Source organism: Tyto alba, unplaced genomic scaffold (genome assembly GCF_018691265.1).
Source record: "Tyto alba isolate M040663 unplaced genomic scaffold, T.alba_DEE_v4.0 Super-Scaffold_38, whole genome shotgun sequence".
NCBI lineage: Eukaryota > Metazoa > Chordata > Aves > Strigiformes > Tytonidae > Tyto > Tyto alba.
Genome location: NW_024881313.1, coordinates 20,768,273 through 20,790,302, shown reverse-complemented (window position 1 = coordinate 20,790,302; position 22,030 = coordinate 20,768,273). Strand labels below are relative to the sequence as shown.

The 22,030-nt window shown below is 35.5% G+C and overlaps 1 protein-coding gene across 1 annotated transcript in view; it reads right to left on the bottom strand.

The window, feature by feature from the left end:
* The window catches only part of PLXDC2 (plexin domain containing 2), a 272,142-nt gene that overhangs the window by 18,641 nt on the left and 231,471 nt on the right, over nucleotides 1-22,030 (bottom strand). Inside the window, exons 10-12 of the mRNA XM_032991606.2 lie at nucleotides 14,939-14,999; nucleotides 11,536-11,689; nucleotides 10,081-10,119 (exon numbers count right to left, since the gene is read on the bottom strand). Coding sequence (XP_032847497.1) covers nucleotides 10,081-10,119; nucleotides 11,536-11,689; nucleotides 14,939-14,999 — 254 coding nt within the window. The remainder of the gene's footprint in view (nucleotides 1-10,080; nucleotides 10,120-11,535; nucleotides 11,690-14,938; nucleotides 15,000-22,030) is intronic.

Below are 22,030 nucleotides of genomic sequence, written 5' to 3'. Positions count from 1 at the left end.
ACATAAAGACTATATCATCTTTGATTTTATATTATTATGTTTCCAGTTATAGTTGGATTAGCTTCTTTTGGTGTAGGAAAACCAAAAAAACTCAAGGCATTATCATGGATGAAAATCTTGTCCTGGTCTACAGGGCCTGTGATGCTGACTTTAACAGGAACAAAGGTGTGTACAAATTGAGACTGCTCTTTAGAGTATTTGTAAACACATTGTGGATACTTTCTCAACATTATTTTTCTCACTATTGCATATTAAAAATTGAGGTCTGCAAAATAATGAAATACATAGTTTTCTATTATCTAAATTTAAGGTTTATATGAAGTTTATATTGTGATAACTTTATATACGAGAAAACAAAATAGTGATATGTATATGTACACCTCTAATGATATGAGAGAGAAAAGAGCTCACATAGCAGAGATTATTATCTTTGTCTGTGAGAGCAGAGACACAAAAATGTTCTGTGGTAAGATGGAGGAAAACCTGGTGAACTTCTGGAACCTCCTGGATAGAAAATTTCCTTTATATAAAGTGACATGCAACCAGGGCAAATGAGAGACAAAAAAGTAGAATTTCATTGTGTGGACTTAGAAAATAAAGCTCTTTTTTTTTTTTTTTTTTCCCTCCCAAACCTATGTCATTCTTTTTTACTGTTGCATTTTGATCAGATGGTAAAAAACTCAATTCAGACTCACTTCTTATATGCACATGCATCTTTAAGGGATAAAATGCAATACCTTATTTGACCCTCCTGACTGACACAGATATATTAGCAAAGACAGAGATACAGATCACCTAAATAGCAGCAATCAGCCTAAAGATAATAACTCCATACTGAGATTTGTTCTTTTCTCCCCATTTTTTACCAGAAGAATTAATTTTCATGGCAAATCCCTGGATTTGTCACAAGAGATAGAGAATGAACCCTGCAATTTCTTCTCACATAGGAATGCTTTATGATAAAATGAGTGTTTGCTGTTAGGTCATGTGGGAGCAATTGAATGAATTCTTAATGTTCATCAAAACCCATGATATTTTAGCTAGTTGGTCAGATGAACATGAAGTTACCACATAGGTATGAGAGCATTTATGCAGTACTATTGGTGCAGAAATGCTGCTTTGTTAAATTAACAGTGTTTCTGGCACGGTCTTAGTTTTATGGCAAAACAGATCTGGATACAAGTGCATGAAAATAGCTCCTACAGATGAAGCAGACTGGAAAAACATATAGGTTCAGGTATTAACACATCTACAGTAGAGACTTACGTACTTTTTTACTCTTATTATTTATGACCATGTACTACATAGATTAATCATTACAGAAACATAATGTGTGATAATATTTTCAGACCCTCCAAGCAGACATGCCATTTTTTTAATAGTTCAGCTGTTAACTGCAGAAACTCCCTTGCATTCTCCAATGTACGTTAGGTAATAACTATTTTTATTGGCCATGATTTTGAAGCTGTAGCATGTCCAGCTTTATAAAAATACATTTATTGATTAAAGTAGATTGTACCATACTATTAATACTAATGCAAAAGGAGAATCTTACTGTTCCTATATAAAGGGTACTATCCTTCAAATACTAGCTTAGGAAAGTCAACTACACTTAAATATTATTATTATTAGAAGTGCCATTACTATTACTATAAAATTATTACAGAATCACAGAAACTTTATGATTCTTAAAGAAAGTAGCATTTAGGTAACTTAAAACTTGATGTGACAACTCAATACAACTTTGCTTGTATTGTTCACAGGGATGCCATCAGAGACTGCAAGTTTTGTAATTCACACTGTAAAAATATCTCTGTCTGAAGTCCTGAGCTGTGAAGGAAAGTGAGATATACTGAAAGCTGATTTCTTAGCTGTTCATTTCTTCTTCTTGGTGGGTGCAGGGTACTAATTTTGCTAGTTATCTAAATTTGATATATAAACAAAGGCATATACTGCTTAGGTTAGATTCTATTTGATGTATTAGAAATCTATGATAATATATACCTGTCTTTAAAAGTTGTCTAAGCAAGGAATCAAGCAATTTTCATCTCTCTCCAAGGTTTATTTCAGAGTAATAAAACTGTCTGCCAGTGACAGTGCTGGAACATTCTGACTTTGGGCAAATCAGCTGAATCTGGCTCAAACCCATCTCTCTCTTCACTACTCTCCCTGTTATCTGTCCAATACACTACTGTACCTATGTTGATCTCATTCGACCACCCTTAACGCCCACAACTGTTCATCTTCCATAGCCATCCCTGGACCGTTACTGACCTGGTTCCTCTCATTCAGGAGCTTCAGGGTGTCTGATAGCTGCTTCTACATGAGAGATCTCTACAACAATTTGACAATACCTCCTCTCCATGTGTTTGCTCTCGCCTTTGGGCAGCCAAAGAACAGAAACCCTCTCTTGCTGCATGGTCTATAACCTGCACCTACAGATCCAAGTTCAGTCCACCAGCCTTCCACTCCATTATATACGTCATTTGTAGACTGGAAGCTGCATCACCCTATTTGCATGACCTGGGGTTTGAGTTAATATGCTCCTGCAAAGAGGGAGGACATAATGGTTAGGACAGCTGAGTATACAGGGTTACAGCCTATAGTGAGCTCAGTAGAGCCACTGGATTTTTCCCCTTTTTTGGGCCTCCATTTACATCTGGAATGTGAGTCTACCAGGAGACTGATTTTTTTATGGGGCAGGTATATGGTTCTCCAAACCTAAGCTTTTTTCCTGTACATAATGCAGATTCCTGAACAGATGATTAATCACCTACACATAGTGACTGTAGGAGGGAATAAGGGAATGTACAGTTGGAAGGATTCTCCAGAGGCTCAGAGGAATCTCCATAAAAATGTTCTCCTTACCTCTTTTAGGAATAGCATGCTCTGGACTTCTCAGCTTCTTCACAGTAATGGAGTGTGATTTTCTTGATTTGTGGGTTCATTCCCTCAGCATTTGTTAACATTTTGAGGTTAAGCCATTGCTACACTTTACTTGGTTTCATTATGATTTATAAAGTTATGGCTCAGCTAATGTTTTAAAAATTGGTTTCCAATTGCATGTAAGGAATGAAAGGTGGTCTTTGAGTGAGAATATTATGAACTGTAACACACAAATTCTGAATTCAGTATCTGTCTTTGCTATCAATTTTCTGTAGGACCCAGAGCAACTCAGTAAGTCTCTCTAAGATTGATCAAATGATTAGTGCAGTAAATGGATAAGAGTGCACTAAAATCAAATCCCTCTGTTTATAGGATGACAGCACTCTAAATATGTTAGCTAAAGACTTTCATTCTTCTGCTCTAAAATATCACCTAATGCTACAACAGTTGTTATCAGCATTAATTGCAGGCTACTGACTGCAACTACTAGGTTAACTCAACGTAGAATAGGTAGTTAAAAAGACAGATCGCAGGAGCTTTGTGTGCCTTAGCTGTCACACTGCCACAGCATTGTGGCAACAACAGGAGCAGAAGATAAGATAAAACATTAAGTAATGCAGCCTTGTCTTAAAAGTTTATCCAGTCTATTATATTTAGCCCTCCAAAAGATCTCCATTTAGATCTACAGGTGGTATTCACATTAACCCTTTGAGCAGTTAAATGTGCGTCTTTACAGAAAAGTCATGACAATTGTAAGAGTAGATACCATATACGATTTTATATCTGGCTTAGAAAACCAAAGAGAAACTAAATTGGTATAAGTTAGACTTCAATATAAGTCGAAGTGTCTACACATAGTTGTTCTGGTTTAGCTAAACTGTGTTAACGTTACGCTTCTTTAATCTAATGTGGTATATAATGACTAATATGATGTAAAAATGCTGTTTTGTGATAAAAGGTAGAAAGTGACTTTTGCTTTCTAGGGGATGAATTCCGGTGCCATTACTTTGGAAAACCACTGCCATTATTTGATTGACTTTCTGCAGATTGGATTAATGTTTTTTACATATTTTGTGATGATAGGTGTAATAAGTTGATGACAGCAAAATTCAGATGCAGTGGAAATGCAAGAAATTCTGGAAAAGACACAAATGTCTTGTTCTGAGTAACATTTAAGCACAATCCAAAGCATCATGAAAGAAACAGAAAATAACACAATTTATTAATGTTACCAATTTAAATGTCCTAAGAATAAAGATTATCAATCCATTATTCTATTTTTTACCCAGAATATACGAGTTCTGCACTTTTCATTTGTATTTGCTTGAAAAAACACACATGTAGCCCACTGGCCATTGCATATATTATGAATAATATGTTCCTTCCTGTGTCTGATGCACAAGAAAGATGGGAATATTTATATCAGAGGATGTTGCTTTTCCAAGCTTATGTTCTTGGCTTTGTAAGGCTTCATTTCAATATCTGCTAGCAGGCAATGATGTAGTATTATACTGAACTCCAGCAAGGCTGTATAGGATTTCCTTAAGTCACAAGATTTCCTGAGAAGGAAGAACTTGAATTACACTGGGCACATCATTTCATGTTTCTTACAGCAACATCCTAAGGTAGATCCCACGCTTTTTCCTAAGAATAATGCTTTCTTATTCTGAGTGCTACAGATGAACTTTCAGAAAGCAGTGAGGAGCATTTATCAAATTGTTTGGGGTCTAAAGTTCAACTTTGATCATGCTTTGATCATATTGAGGAAAACAAGAAAGATCTCTTATATATCTTAAGACCTATTTCTAACTAGTGCTGAGAAGACAGTGCTGAGAAATCACAGAGAAGGAATAGCTTGGAAATGTTCAGGGAGTAACAGAGAATAAAATGTGGAGATGTATCAGCATTTCTTAACTTGTAATCTACAGTGTGAAATCAACATTTGGGAAGACTTGCTGACTTATTTCAGTTATATTATATTTGCTCCCTTTGGAATTTCTACCCTACCTAAATATAAGAAAAAGGGTAAAAAATCCAATAAAATATATTTCCACGTTTCCTTCTGGTTTATTTGATAATCAAGGTGGCTAATTGTTGCTTCTGAATACACCTTTCTGCATATTCTTATTAACACATTTCTACCCATCACCACCTATTTTGCTTATCTCTGTGTTCTGATACTTTTCTCTTTTCTTCTATTTCCACCACTACTGAAACCGTCCCAAGGCTGCTTCTTGATAAGAATTTTATTATACAAACACAGCATAGATAAAATAAACTTTATGACAAGTTGTCTCCAAGGAAATCTTTGTTTGCCTAAAACTGTATGAACCCTCCAATTTTAGGGGAACATCAGCAGTTTCAAGTGGAATTTACAGAAGTAAACATATAACTACATAATCCATAACCTAATCTCAACAAGATTTTTGCAATAATGATAAAAACCTTTAATCCTCCCATTTTCATGAGAGAAGAAGAGGTCTGAATCCTGGCCTGTCAGGTTTCTGACAGGAGTGGAAACAGAACATATTAGCTAGGACACCGTGAAGAGAATGAATGTATGGAAATCTTGGATACCTACGAGTAAGATGCCTACTCTTAGCACATCATTTAGACTTTTCTCTGTAGTTGATACAGATAGGCACCCCTATATAGCAACTTATCCCACTTTGGGCAATTCTTTTAGGATGATATTAGTGACTTATTCTTGCCTATTGCCTATCACTGGCTACGAGAAAGGCCAAAAAAAGAGTTTGTGGCTTCCTGGCTAACACCAGATGAGATGAAGCCTCTGGAAGGTCATTTCCTGTGGCTAGGCTAAGATTTTACGATAAAACAAAGTCATATCCTGTGGATCTTATCCTATGCAAAGTCCACTTTAAAACATTTTTAAACCACCACAAAGGTTAGTTTTATCTTTATTTAATTCAATGTGTTTTACTTTAAAATTGGAGAGGACTCAACTAATCCGTAGTGACTTGTTAACCTGAGTTAGCTGTTTTGGATGGTGTGACCATAATAAATTTTGTTATGCCAAAAGTATTTGTTTTCCCTAAAAGGTTGGCTCATCTCTGTTGAAATAGGTCTCATTTTCTGGATCATTTAGAAACTTAACATATTAGAAAGAAATAAGTTAAGTTATTAACAGGCATAAAGTAGTGTTCAACATGCTGCAGCTGGAGTTCAGTGTACACAAGAAAAACATGACTGAGTCTTCTCCATAATTTGTCAAGAATTTCTATGGTGGGAAGAACTCAGACTGCAATTTTTAAGGGAAATTAAGAAGACAGATGACTAATGGGAGCTAGTTTCCAGACAGAGGGGACTATTAAAAAAAAAAAAAAATAAAAAAGCCTTGGGTAGATTTATCACCGTATATAAGTTATATGAATATATTATCTTTTTTCAAACTTGGGTCTGCATTTTGGTAATTTCCTACCAAATTTCCTAATCTTTCAAGCCCAAATTAAGACATGTATAGCACTAACATTAATCCTGTACATCACTAATGTTCATATATAGACCATCTTTGAAAACATCCACCACAGAGTGAAAGTAGCAGCACACAGACATTTCCTAGCACTACATACAGTGGGATGGACTTGTTCACAAATAGATAAAACATCATTCTCCCTCAGGTAGGTGTTTTTTGCATAGCTCTCCTTTTATGCAATATCTTGATGAATAAGAAGTGTAGTAATTTCTCTGACACTATCCAACACACACACTTTTCTTTTCAGCTATAAAGCTGAAGGACTGAGACAGACTCATGACAATCAAATCATCACAAGAAAGTGTCTGCAACGGGCAAGTAAAATGTCTAATGAGCTGGCCAATCATCTATATCATCCACAACGTCCCCAACAAGAAAATACTGTATTACTTTATAGCCACAGCCAATTGCTCACAGTTTCTATGAAAAATTAGGCTTTTAAACTGCTTAGTCAGCTGTGTTGTGTTATAAAAAAAATGAAAAACAACAGAATCTACAATTTAAAACACAAATATACATTTGTAGTGATGGACATATCTTAAAACTTACAAAATGCTTGTTATTTTAAAAAGAATAAAGATTTAAGAAAAATCATGATGTCATGCCAGCTGTATTTTAAAAAGGTTTAGGCATGTATGTATTAGGCATCTGTCACGTGTCTGTGAAGAAAGAGGGAAGGCAGAAGAAACAGAAACATGCAAATTTGAAATATATGTTAAAATATGCCACAAAAGATGGTGGGTGAATTACAGCATTAACTTGCAAGTGATTTTCTCATATAATTAAAAGGTCAAAGCAGTTTGACCTGGACCCAAAACTGAATTTAAATTTAGTTGCTGCTTTATAACATTTGGTTTCAAAAGTTTCAGGCAGAGGTGAGATGGAGAATTTCTATGGAATCTTTTTGTTGTACCTGACCAGATATTGACTATTATCATCCAAGGACACATCAAGCTATAGGCCATCATTGATCCAGTATAGCTTTGGTTTTCCATTATAAAAGGTTCTCTTTCATTAGAGTTTTACAGGATCTGGTGTGAGAAAGTAAAGACCCTGTATTCATGACCTGAAATAATCTACTCTTTATGAAAGGCTGACAAATCACAGAGAATCAAAGAACATGCCTGTGGATGCAGAGGTTTTATCTGAGCCTAATCTAGGGGTCACTGGAAAATTCAATGCATAACTGAAGATTCATCAAAAAGAACTTCTCAGATTAAAAGCTACGTTTACTGTGTGAATGAGAAATCCTGGTGTGTTGCTTTGCTTCCATGTTGTTTGAAGTCAGTTTCTTTTTTTTTTTTTTTATAATTTCAAGAATAAAATAAAACAGCTCAAGGAAAATGAATAATCACATCAGGTGTTGATTTGTCCTCCTAAAATATGGGAGCTTTCTCCTTGGAAATGGACTTTCTATATTTAAGATAAGTGATGCCACAAACCCTACCACCTCACTCTATGAAGTATTCCACAGCCATCCCTCACTTGCTCTAGTATTCAACATTTTGTTTGCTTTCACATGGTTTTTCTTTTCAGATCTTGGGAAAAGAGTAGACAAGTGAAAAAATAATCCTTTTGCAATTCCCAAATCAAAAGAAATCTGGATGTATTTTCTAAAGCCCACCTTTTCAATTATTTTTGATATAACAGTATAGTATTTTGAGCTGTTTATGAGATGCAGGAGAGCTGCCTGGTACCAGGCCAGCTACCTGCCATGGAGCGATGGGTCATGGGGCAGAATGTGGGCACAACTCAGCTGGGAACATGCCTCAGGTACAGAGCAGACATGAAATGTAAGGGTGAAGTCCTGACTGATTCACCTTGTCTGCTGACCTTTAAGAGCACTGAAGAACTTTTCACAACAAAATAAAAAGCAATTTGATTTCAAGAAGAATAAGAGAAAGAAAGGTTCAGGAACATTTCTGTAGACAAAATGCCTAAAAGTACCAGCCTGAGTTTATAGATTACCTTATTCCAAGGGATCACTTATATGTCAAAGTCATGTCAAACAACACTGCCAACAAGTGGACAATTTAATGCCCAGTACAGCATGTGAGCAGGTATGCTGTGGTTAGTGACAGCAAAATGACAGAGGAATGACTGGCAAGGAAGCGGATGGCAACTACCTCCTGTGGAGTGAGCAGATCTCTAATTTGAGGGGAGAAGAAAATAATGGCTGAATATTATTGAAAAGCAAATGACAGGAAAACATACCAAAATGCTAAGTGGCACCTTCACACTATGTTTCTTCAAAACTTGAATAATTCTCCGCAAAGGCCCTGAGAGACCACTATGCCCCAGCTGTCCTTATCTGCTGCACCTGGGACCTCTGCCCATGGGGCTGGGGACTCCATGTAAGCTCCAGCCCAAATCTAAGATATGTTGTAGGTGAACTTGTATTCAGCCTCATTTCTGATATTGTCTCCTGGACCAACCTTGCATCTATGTTGAAGGTAGCTTGTCTCCAGTGCCATGGGCCATGTCTCCTTGGATGGACCTTGGATCTGTGTTGTAGACTTATCTTTGGCCCCGTCTCCTTTTGCTGTTGACTAGACTCTCTGTACGGACCTGGTTCATCACTTCATCTTCTCTGGGACTGCTGACAGGAGCTACTTCCTTTGGTCCTTGCCTGAGCTCTGCTGCTGGATGTTGTGTCTAGCCTGCTTCCTTGCCGCTTCTAGCCTTGCCTTGCCAACCTGGCTTCCTGCCTGACCCTGAGCCTGCCTCATCACTGCAGGCTCAGCTGATGGTTGCTAGACTGGAGCTGACCCCAGTTGCTGCCCCTGAACTGCTGGAATCAGCCTGTGCCCTGCCTATGACTGCTGCCATGCTTTGCTGCTGGATCCCCTACCCCTGAGGGAAGCTTGGTGCTCCCTGCCCAGAGGAAAGGCAATCAGAGCCAATAATATTCCCCTTTATATCAGTGGAAATATAATTTATTCCAATTTGCTCAGAAAATCATTCTCTGATTTGACAGACCATTCTGAAGCCCACAGAAATCAGCCCAAATCCTTCCTTCCCCCTCAGAAAGCTCTACCTTGGCAGCATATACAGATGCAACCCGCATATAATGACCCAGCCTTATTCTAACTAATAGTAAAATTCTCATCAACTACAAAGGGAGAAGGAACAAACCTCAGGTCTCAGTCCTTGAACCCACAAAGATGACAAAAGCAGTTCTATGCAGACCACATTTAACAGAGGCCTTCATCAGTAAGACAAGGTGATCTTATTAACTTGTATGGGGAACATGCATGGAAAAATACAGGATCTCTGCTAGTCCAGAAACACAGATATAAAATGGATATATTTATTAACATTTCACTACTATGAATGAATTTCTAACACAATATTATTATTTAGAACTAGAATCATATCCTCTCTTAATACAGCTAAATAATACTGTATTCTTATAATTAAAAACTGTATTAATACAGTTAAAATTTTACTTAATATGTCCATATTGGGAAGTTAATTAAACCTGCTGTTCTATTAAAGAGTTGTAAAGAGAGTTGTAAATGTTTAATTTACTAAGTAGTTGCTAAGCTTATTTACCTTGATGCTCTTGCACACAGATGTGGAAGGCTGAAGTAACTTGGGAGAAATAAAAGATATTTCTACAATCTGATTTTGATTAATGAAGTTCAGGGGGGTATAATTGGACAAACTACTGACACTATTTACAGATAAAAATCTCTTACCTCCATTATCTTTTAGGTGCAGTGCTATCTTGGTGTCATCTATAAAGGAAATTCAAAATTAGTTGTAGGAAAATATATTTTTCTAGGTCATGAGTCATTTTAGGAATGTCTTTCTGGTATCAAAGAAATTCCACAATTAGAAAATGATTTGATACACAACTCAGTGAGAATTAGATTGTGTTGTTCTCCTTATACTGAGCAACACTTTACTTCTTTGCTACTAAAAAAACCCATTTATGACTGTTTCAGTATAAAGGAGGATACAAAATACTAGTAAATAAAGGTATTAGAGTCTGTCTCATAACATTTACAAATAATTCATTTATGTTACATGTTCATACATAGATTGAGCATTCTATCATATTAAGGACTATATGAATCAACATATGACAATAAAATAATGACTTAGTTCCTCTTCAAAGAAACATGAAAAGATCCACAAGTTTTTAAATCCTATTTATTTCCATATTCCACTTCTTGTTGTGAGCTTTAATGAACAAAATGCTATGGAATAATGCTGCTAATGCAGTCCAAATCCTGGACCAACAGTTTCTAAACCTCTCTTGCTGCAAACAAAACCAGCCTCTCTTATCAGTAGATTTCCACCTTGAAATGCCTTCAGCTCAAATTTTCCTGTCACAGGCCACTTAAAAAAATCTGTCTGTACCTGGTGCCTTTTATTGTGTTAACATACAGTTCCAACATAAAAATGCCCCCTCTGTCCCCTCCCCCCCCCCCATTTTATAGATGTGTTTTGATTAATCTGAGTTAACTTTTCTACCCAGCTGAATTTTCTCTAGAAGCAGTGAAGCAGGATACCTCATCCACAGAAAGGCAAGATTCAAGCAGCCAGTGGAACAAGGATAAGAACTGACACACCATCACTTACTCAGTTAATTTGGTTCAGAAGCCTATAGAAACTATTCCACAACAGTGAGCTCTACATGAAAAGAACAGTGTCAACTGACTGAAAAAAGGTAAGCAAGCAAATTTCAAAGAGGTTTTTAATTTGGGTTATCTCAAATTTTCACCTGGCTGAAAAGAATACCTAAAGGGATTAAAAATTAATTAAGTTTGTAATGGGAGTTCCTTCTCTAACTTCAGTAAGGCCTTCTCCTTCTGCTATTTCAACAGGTTTTAGACTATGGCCTGATGGTTAAAGGAACAAAAAAACCCTTGTTGTAACTGCAAGTTCTCCAGAAGTCTGTCTGGCTTGTCCATGCTTCCCCAGCATTTCCCCCCTCCTCCAGCGCTCCTCCCCTTTGCACCTTATTCTTGCAAGAGCAAGTTGCAATTTAAAAGCAGTAGTAGATATTGCCTTGACTACAGTTCCCCACTCCTTCCACTGCTCCAAAGAGAAAAGGTCAACACGAACACATGCTTAAACCAAATACATTTCTTTTAGACTTCTACATGGTGTTTGCATTGGAGAATAATGTGGTGTATACACTTCACCTTCTGTGGGCAGGCTAGTTGGCAGGTGGGAACTACTGGATCCTCTGGTGGTTGTTAAAACTCTGAACTTTGTAGTGGTTGGCAGAAAGGTGGTGGTGGAGTATGGAGGTGTTTCAGTTGTATCCATATTCTTCTCACAAATCTTATCTTTTGACTGTTGGGAAACAACAAAAACAAAGAAGAGAAAATTAATTCTCAGAGGAGACTGTCACTGAATGAAGAATTTAAGCACGGGCAAGCTGTTAGGATAAAAACAATGAGAATGGAAACCCTAAATTGAGGGATTTCAAGAGCTTTTCTTTTTTTTCTTTTCTTTTCTTTTCTTTTCTTTTCTTTTCTTTTCTTTTCTTTTCTTTTCTTTTCTTTTCTTTTCTTTTCTTTTCTTTTCTTTTCTTTTCTTTTCTTTTCTTTTCTTTTCTTTTCTTTTCTTTTCTTTTCTTTTCTTCTTTTCTTTTCTTTTCTTTTCTTTTCTTTTCTTTTCTTCTTTTCTTTTCTCTTTTCTTTTCTTTTCTTTTCTTTTCTTTTCTTTTCTTTTCTTTTCTTTTCTTTTCTTTTCTTTTCTTTTCTTTTCTTTTCTTTTCTTTTCTTTTCTTTTCTTTTCTTTTCTTTTCTTTTCTTTTCTTTTCTTTTCTTTTCTTTTCTTTTCTTTTCTTCTTTTCTTTTCTTTTCTTTTTTTTCTTTTCTTTTCTCGTTTCTTTTCTTTTTTCTTTTCTCTCCTTTTCTTTTTCTTTTCTCTCTACACAACATTCAGCAACATGTATTTTTCATTTAGCTGCAAAACTTACAACTCTCTATTGTTAATGCAAAGGCTTCAAAGTCATCCCTGAATATCAAACGTTATTTCCCTCAGTCAGATTTTAACATCTAAGATTATAATTCAAATTTTCACTCTTCTACTGTGAATGCCTACTGCCATTGGTCTGGGTGCCATAACACATGTTAAAAAAGATAAGTGGGAATTAAATTAACTCTTCATAGTGAGTAATGTGTAGTTAACTGGAGTAATTAATTAGGCTTTCATGTGGATATCACAGAAGAATATGTATATGTGTGTAAAATGTGTGCATGTATTCAGTTTATAGAATATTTATACATCACACTATAGAGCAATATATTCACTATATGCTTACTAATTAATTTTAGTATTAAAATTGCACGTATTATATATGTATATAACAATGATATGAAATATAAGTATTATGAAATATAAAAATTAAAATATAATAATAATGTAAATAAATATATTATATTAGCACACCATAAATAATATTCACAATTTTATAATAATTTAACTTTTACTTTCATGGACAAATATTTCAATACATATCTGAAGCCTTTATTATTATTATTATTTTTAATTTCTGCACACTTGAAATTCTGCAGGTGTAATGCATATTTTCTTTTATGAATCATACAGTTTTGCAGGAAAATACATCCAGTTAACTAGAAGCAAATATGGGAACGGCATGCAACTCCTGCTGTCCCCATTCATTTTAATGAGAAGTGGAATCTTGCAAAGCCTGTACATTTTATTGAGATCTGGTTGTTAAAACCCACTGGGTGTTGTCTTTCTTTTAATACGTATGGGCATTTAATTGTCCTTTGTTTTACCAGAAACATTATAATACTACTTTTAAAAAAGGTATCAGTACCTGCAGTATAATTATTCTTTAAATTTCTTCATCCTTTCACTTGAATACCGCTGCTAATTTCACTGATGTAATTTAATGAAAATTTAGCTCAAAATCTATATTACAAAGAAGGAAACATTACTATAGGAATCCTCATTATTCATCCTCTTGAATGAATGCATCTAAAATTAACCTCTGTGTGCTAATTATTGATCCTTCACTGAACTCCAGCAGTCAGCTCAGGCATCATTCTGAAGATGCTGAGTAAGCTGTTGCTTCTACTCCAGAGAGCCTGAAAGCTGGACTGTGAGCAGCAATCAAGTAGCCTGAAACTGTGCAAATCAAACTATTAGTTTCTCAGATACACTTAGTGTGTGTATCAACAATTTCCTCTCAGATCATGTACTAAGCCTCAGAGGACTAGTTGTGTTGACAGAAGAAAGGAGAAGCAGAATGGGATACTATTGTCCTGCAGAGATCAGTTTTTGGACAACTTCATCTACAGGCACAACTGAGTCCTACCTAATTATAATCTGGATTAAAACAATAAAAAGGTTGTGCTCTACAATAACATATATTCCCAGTAACTTTGATTTTCTGTTCTTGAAGAGGTTGTCCTCCATAGACAATAAATCTCACAGAAATTCTGTTCTTAAATCAGCAGATTACAACCTGCAAAGTTGAAGCTTCAAGGCCATGTAACAAGGCAATATGTAGGATACAGTTATTTTGCAATCACATTTACAGGGAAAAAAAATGTCTTCCATCAGGCTGGATTTATATCATTACTTCTCTTTGCTTCTACTGAGAATAAAATAGAATGTGTTTTTCTAACTAGACACCTAGGGCTATGTTTTGCCCTCAGTTTCACCTAATATTACACTTCATAAGGGATATGTTGCTGAAACTCATGATAGAATTTAGCACTTTCAGCCAAAATAGAAAAGTAACTGCTTATTTATGGCCATCAGGAGATTAAAAGTGTCATAAAGTAATTTGTTCATATCACCACAGTCCCCAAATGAAAAAACCAAAAAACTACAACCCCCAAACCAAAAAACCTTCTAAGGTGAGGATACTGGGAAAGAAACAGAAGTAGGGTATTTATATATATGCGTCTTGGAAATGAACTGCTCTGGTCCAGGAGTATCCTGAATAACTCTTTTAGAAGAGGGTCAGAGTCCCTGTTTGACAGCCCATCACTACTGCAGTCAGATATCTTTCTCATTCTCTCCCTGCCTCTCCAAGAAGGGAAATCCAAATGCCTTGTAGGTTTTTTTGTTGTTGTTGTTTTGTTTAATTTTGTTGAATTCACCTATATAATCTCTTCTGTACTAAACGTTTTGGCCAGATTTCATAATCAAAATGCAATGCCTGTTTTTCACTTGAGACTACCCTGGCAGAGGGTTTTCTGAGATGAGAAACATCACAATTTCTTCCCCTTTTCTGTCAAGAGTCAGAGATTGAAGAGAAAAACAGTGAAGGGACACTGTTTCAGGGCAGGTTTTCTAGTATTTTTATTTTTTATTTAAAGTATTTTCTCAGAGATAAAATTTTTACTTTGTGTCCATTTTATTCCCTCAAATGGGGAGTGAAATTGCTCAGCCTATTTTTCTTCATTATGCCTTACATCATTTCCACTGAATGATGAAGATAAATACAGCATATTTTTGGCCTTGAAACCATGCTTCATAATCTGAAGAATTTAATGAAAAGCATCATAAGTAAATAAATGGCCTTTGATGAGCTGAGGGTGTAAACTACTCACATACCTCTTCAGGGCAGCCACTGTCTACCCAGTCTTGACGGTGTCGGTCAAATCCACTGGAGCATCTTTAAACGATGAAATAGATAGAAGTTGTCCAGATGGAAATAGGAGGAAAACAAGAACAAGAAAGGAAGGGAGAAAAAGAGAAGGAAATGACAGAGACAATAAGTAAATGTTGTGATTTATTTTCAAATCCATATGATTTATGTGGTATTACTTTTATTCAGGAGGCTGTTGCTTGCAATATGAGTCATAATCCATTTCAGTGAAAGGTGTTTGAGTTAATGAGATGTTGTTGTTTGTTTGTTTTTTATTTTTTTTTTTTATTTTAATTATAGTTTTTAAACAGGAATGTCTCCCTTCCACTGGATAATTATTCTTAAGACTGCACTGACCCATAGCGTTTTTCAGTTTGATGTCAGTCGTGTGGATATAAATTGGTTTAATTATTTGTCCAGACTTCTTAGCCAGGAAAATTTAATCCCACAAAGGATGTTGTGAACCAGTTACTGCTTTTATCAGGCAAGGTGATCTGAGACATGAAGATACACATATAACAATGCGATCAGTGTTCACAGGTTTAGATAACAGCTCCTCTGAACAGCCTTCATGATAATTAGAGAAGAATATACAGCTGCTTCTACTTTCTCACTAGCTGCAGAAAATTTAAGTTGCATCTATATTTCTTATCAAATTAGGTGAGGTTAATAACCTACTTGCAGCCTCCTTTCTCATTTGCAATATGAAGCAAAGAAATTTTAAAGCTACTTGTAACACTTTAATATTATGATTCCCCTGGCAATCTGCATCTCACAAGAGTGTTATCAGTGTTTATACAGCAATTTATGGTTTCCTAGACAACAGGTAGCATTACAAATAGAAAGAATTATTAAAACAGCAAACAAATAACTAAACCATGATGTCCAACCTTGAAAGAGATTCTCACCAGTTAAGGTTTTAAAGTTTTTTCTGGTTTTGTTTTCTGTTTTCTGCATTCATTTCCTCTAGTGTTTTGTTACAAGACAAGATGATGTCATTTGGCACCCATGGTCATAACTTACCTGCTTGTATAGCAAATAACTTTCTCTCTTTTAATAAGACCAGGTAAGCAAATAAGGCTGCTGTAATGGTTAGCTGTATTTATGGGGTAATTTTTTGTCCTCAATGAACTGAAAGATGCCAAGACATGCCAAGTCCTACCCTGCTTCAACTGAGGCAAACAGGTGCATTTGGAAGAATGAAAGAGTGGAATCGTTTTTACAGTAGGAGAGGATGTTAGAAGAGGATATAAACAATGTTAACAACATACTTGGGATAATAAACTTCTCCATATAATTATTCTGAGCAGAATCTAAAATTCTTTTACAAAAGATTTTGATAAAATGTTGATTCTCTTGTACTTGCACTGATCTACATTCCACCATTTGCAATGTTACTTAAAAAAGTATCCCGACCCTAACAGATGTCAATTATCACTCACTCTACTGTAACTGACTTTTCCAAAAACCTACTGCAGTGAAGAAAAAAGATGCCCAAACCAGAAATGTATTCCAGAGAAATAGAGCTCCTAGGAGAGCAATAACAAAGATGTTCTAGGTAATGAAAATAGGGACATTCATGAAACGTAAGGAATTCCAGGATTTGTGTGGAACTCAGGAGTACTGGTTCAGGGAGCAAAAGGAGAATTAAAGGCTCTGCATGTCTAGCAATGATGATTTGGCATACCTAATGCAGCTGAGTCTGGGTAACAAGAAAGATGTCAGAATCCCTTCATTGAACTGTACATAGCCAGAAGGAAGATGGAGATGTCATCAGATCTACGAAATGCCATTTACCTATATTTGGCGGAGAGTATTTAAATGATAGGAATTGTCCATTCAGTGCAGGAGCTGAAACGCTTTGCTACATTAAAATGCATAACCAACCATTTTCTTTAAACCAACCATTCTCTCGTTGTTTGGTGGTTGTTTTTTTTTTTTTTTGTTTTGTTTTGTTTTTTTTTAAGGTTTATAAGTAACAGCATATAAAGAATGGATTTCTGGGAACTGAAGGACATTCCAGAAATCTGAAATGATTTCTTAAATACCATGTAACTATTCAGCTCAGTTAAAATATTTACTGACTCCTCTAAGTAAAAGGTTAACCTGGAAAATTAAATATAAAATTGAACAAACAAAACTCTTTTCTGCCTTTAGCCACTAAGGAAGGGCCTCACATTAGAAAAAGATTAAGGCACTCACTAGGTTGCTTAAACTACTAAAAGAAGAATTAGAACATTATAAATTGGAATTTCTTTCCAAGCTGAGGGAGATAGTAAGTAAAATATAAAAAGAAATATATATATATTTTAAAAAATAAAAATACTGGAAGCCTTGAAATTTATGCTTGTCCAACTGAAAAAATCTCATAATCATAGAGCAATTTTTGGAGGAAAAAAAGCTCTATCTTTGTGCTTGGTCTGGTTTTGTCTTTACGTCAGAAGAGGGTCCATTTTGGTTCCTCCATTCCTTCAATTATCACTTTCTTGTCACAATATGCTGTCTGGGAAAAGACTGTATTTTCCACTTGTCACATATGCAGAACTTTATCACAGCTTGAAGAATTTATGAAGTTCTTGTGAAGTGACATGGTGAGTGGCTGTGCTATGAATTTGTAAGATATCTGAATGGTATTTGTGCTTATCATCTAGCTCAATACACCCAACCGTATATCTGAATTCAAGCATAAATGTATTGTCTGTATTTTTCCTTTACTTAAGCATATTGCTTAATTAAACTATACTTCAGAATAGAACGACAATTTGAATAGTTGGAAGAATATTTTCTCCCACCTTGTTGTTATAAGGTAAGAATAGCTAAGATGGCTTGCTTCGTGCCAGGATTTTAAACATACAGCACTACTAACAGCCTGTACTATTTTAATATTTATGAAAAATTAATTACTAAGGCATAGTTAATACTTGATGCAGCATCTCTGAGTCTCCAGCACTAGTGAGCATCAGCATATGAGCTGGTAGAAGGAAATGCAGAGATGTGTTGGTTAGGCTAGGTTACTGCTCCTGTTATATCTCATTCAAAACTCTAAAAAGAGTAGGAAGTCACAGGAAGCAAGAGCTATGTCAGGGAAAGGAGGCATAATGTGTTAAACTGACTCTACATAGTTTAGACGCTTATAAAGGTATGCGAACAAAACAGGAGAGCATTACGCACAAAAAACATACACAGTTTTGAAACTACATATTCATACTACTGCATCGGTGGAAAGTATGGATGAATTAGGGTTAAGAAAAACATCTGCTCAGTGAATTCTTCAGTAGAGAGCAAAAGAAAGGAAGGACATGAATCATCCTGTAACTGGTTATGTTCAAAGGAACCTAAAGTTCAGAAAGTTGGTTTTTTTCAAATTAGTATTCTACTCGCATTTTATTTTTTATCTAAATGTGAGTCAAATTCTGAAGTCAACATTCAGGAAGAACAGTCTGCAAAACAGATTACCAAAGAATTACAGAACAGTTGGGACTCATCAATTTCTTCATTGATTGTACATATTAATAATTGTTGTGATATCTAGTGGGAAGAAAGTGGTTTCATTAATGCTCTATGATAATGCAGATATTGGAAGAGTTAATAGACCTGAAGAGAGGGGGAACTAAAGATGTAATGGTGCACAAAAAAGCCTTGATATTAGGAAGAATACTGAGAAAACTTAATTTATTTCCCTGAAATGGGGAATACCTCCTACAGGGAAATGTTACAGTCCTCAGTGTTTACGTGACTGGAAAGATTTATAAAAACTATATGCTAAAGAGAATCACTAGACTATGTTGAGAAATTGAACACTTTGCCTTAGCAGATCTTAATCTCAAATTATCCAAATTTTATGAAGAGATATGTGGATTTCAGATTGGTCTAAATAAAAATTTCTGGCAACATCACACAGAAATCTGTGTATAACAATATGTAAAATTTAAAATATTATGCTAACAAAATAAGACTTCTTATTTACAGCCCTTCCTTAAAGAGTGATATCTAGGAGACTGTGAGACAAATATGATTTCAGTGATGCTCAAGTTATATTGAATACAACAATAAGAGGTTAGCACTTCTGGAAAGCAGTTAAGGCAATTGTGATCATTCTGGCTGTTTCTATGCCAGTAAAATAAACAGGCCCAGAATGTTCCTTGGCACTGAAGACTGCTGGCACAGAATGGTCTATGCCTGAACAAGCAAACTCTCTCAACCTTGAAAAGGAGGCTGCACATAAACAGCCAACTGGGAATAATCCCTGAAACAGTCCGACTCCCGCACCATGCCTGGGAACTGTTCTGGACAGTGCTCCTGGGCATGGATTGAAATCACCTCAGGGAACATCATAACTATTTAATGGCACAGACAATTGTTTTCCAATGCCCAGAAAGCTTTCCAGGCTCTGTTTAATTTCCAAGTAATTCTATGTCAAAAAATATTTGGTATGGGAAGATGAACTACAGCTGTACAAGTGACTGTGTTGTACGACCACTGACCTGACCATTAAACAAATTTAACTGGGACTGCCATTCTGCATTATATTTCAGTGAAACAGAAGGAGGAAAGAAAAAGAAAATTTGATATAGTGCAAAAACTTTCCATTAAAAAAAATCTTGATTGATTCAATTAAAAAAAATACTTGATTTATTTAATTCCTTGTTTTATTTATTTATCTTGTAATGAGAGTAGAGGAAAGGAAGAGTGAGAGTCACAAAATTGTTGGAAGACAGATTTCTCCATAGTAATGCAGTGGGTTGGATGCTTCTATGAAGGGAAGAAAACTAATGCTTCCACAAAAGTACATTAACATTCATCCTATAAAGTATCCTAGAGTCAGGTGTGATAACCTGGGCTGTTTGTCTCCACAGACATGTCCTGAATTTGAGTCCTGAACTTGGAGGTCCTCTGAAATGGTTTGTTCTCAGTTTTTGTTCTTTCACTTTTTATAAACACTTGGAATAAGGAAAGAAAAGGGCAGTTGAATAAATTTTTATCTAGCCTAACAATTCAGGATACAGTGTGGAGGTGGTATCTGTGTTCTGTAATACAGTCTCATGAATATTCAAAGATTTGATAAGATACATCAACTGATTTCTCAGACCATACCATTTTCTGACAGTCAAGGAAGGAGTCAGAAACTACAAATTAAAGTCATCTCAGCCATGAAAGGAAATAAGTCTAATACCTTGTTCCTCACTAATGTTCTGCCAAGAGGGCCTATTCAACAAAATGCACCTACTGCACAATAATTATTGTTGCTGATCCATTAATGAAGCTTTTTCTGTAACTGATTTTATCTGAAAAATTCTCCTGAAATCATAAAGCTTGGGTTGGTAAAATTTCTAATTTGATGTATTTTCTAATATATCATTGTTGGAAAAAGAAAAAATTCCCAAGCTGACCAGATGTTGTAAGCAGTAAAGTTGATTTATTTCAGTCCATTGGAAGAGAAGGTAAGATAAACTGCAAAATAGCAGTAGCACTGCTCAATGTATAGCGATGAATAAAAACATTACAAAATGAGGAATTACGGATAATGGAACTCATTTGTTTCAGTACTGTCCTACCTTTTATGATTAAGAATTCAGTTACGACTACAAAAACTAATTCATTTCATTAGGAGTACCTTATTTATATATTTGGCTCATAAAACTGGGAGAACTGCTGTTGTAGGGCCTAACTGCTCTCTTTAGAAACTAAGCACCTGCTTAACCCTTTCCTTCTTTTATTTTCCCATAGGTTCCATATTAGAATTCTGAAGAGGTTTTTCTCTCTGAAGTCAAAACTCCTTAGATCTTGCCATATTTGGTTTCAGGATTAGTGACCATGAACTATTTAAAAATTCACTTTTTTCATTAGGGGAAGACACCAGTCAACTTACTTCTAACTCTTCTAGTAGCACATGGATAGAAAATAATATATGATAGTCAACAAAGAGAGAAGTGGATAAAAATATCAGTAGTTTAGCAAATAAAGGTAACTCTTCCAAACAAATTAGCGTTAATTAAGGAAAAGTTAGCAGATTTCAGAGGTGTGAAAAAGAGAGGAGTTGGGACTTCACACATACAAGATGTGGAAGAAACAGCCTGAGTGCCAAGAAGACAATATAAGCAGGGTAAAAATTATGCTCTAGCCAAGATGATATATTGATATCTGATTATTTTAGGTTAAGATATGTTATAGTGAGACAACCAAAGAGGGGTTTGAGACCCTGACTGAATTACTCTGTTTTGGAACCTGTGCTCATACAAAGGAGGTTCCTATCTGCAGCTGTCAAAACCTTCTTGAAGCTCTGTCTCTGAATTCAGGTAAAGTAGGCAAAATGTCTGCCTTACCTGGTAACTTCTTTCACAGTGTTTTTGAAGTAACTTTACTCTTGTGTTTAAGTAACTACCTTATTTTTTCTATTTGTTCTCATTTTTGATCTGTATTCACTTAATTGTCTATATTTCACTTAACCACCTATATGTCACATTACCACAGCATGCAAACTAACATCCTAACTCTTTTGAATTATACTTTATTTACCCAGTGTAATGTATGAGCATGTCGCTAAGTATAAATCTTTTACTTCATTATCAGGGAAGTCTGTTTTCTTTGAGTTGTGTTCCTTGTACTCTTCAAATTATACAATTAATGTCTAATAGTCATGTTAGACCACCATTTGAGACGTTTATTTAGGAATCAGTCAGGCTATATTGCTTGGTATAGAAACTAAGTCATGAGAAAGCCCATCACATGGCATAGAACAATGATCAGAAATCTGAGTCGAGTTTCTTAAAACATCTAGGATAAATATAAATTGCATTTTGAAGCCCTGTGGAGCCCTTTCACAGACAAGTGTCACCTTTCACCAGTGAAACAGGAACACGTTTGAATCCTAACTTTCTGGTATGAGCTATAAATATAAGAAATTAACAGATAAAAATGAAACCAAATAGAAAAGATTTTGGAGCTGCTGTATGGTGCAGTTCTGCCAGCAAATGACTGTATAACAACAGAGTGAATGGCTGTTTAATAGAGCAGGGCAATGCTCACTATTATGGCTATAGCAATCAGCATAAACAAAC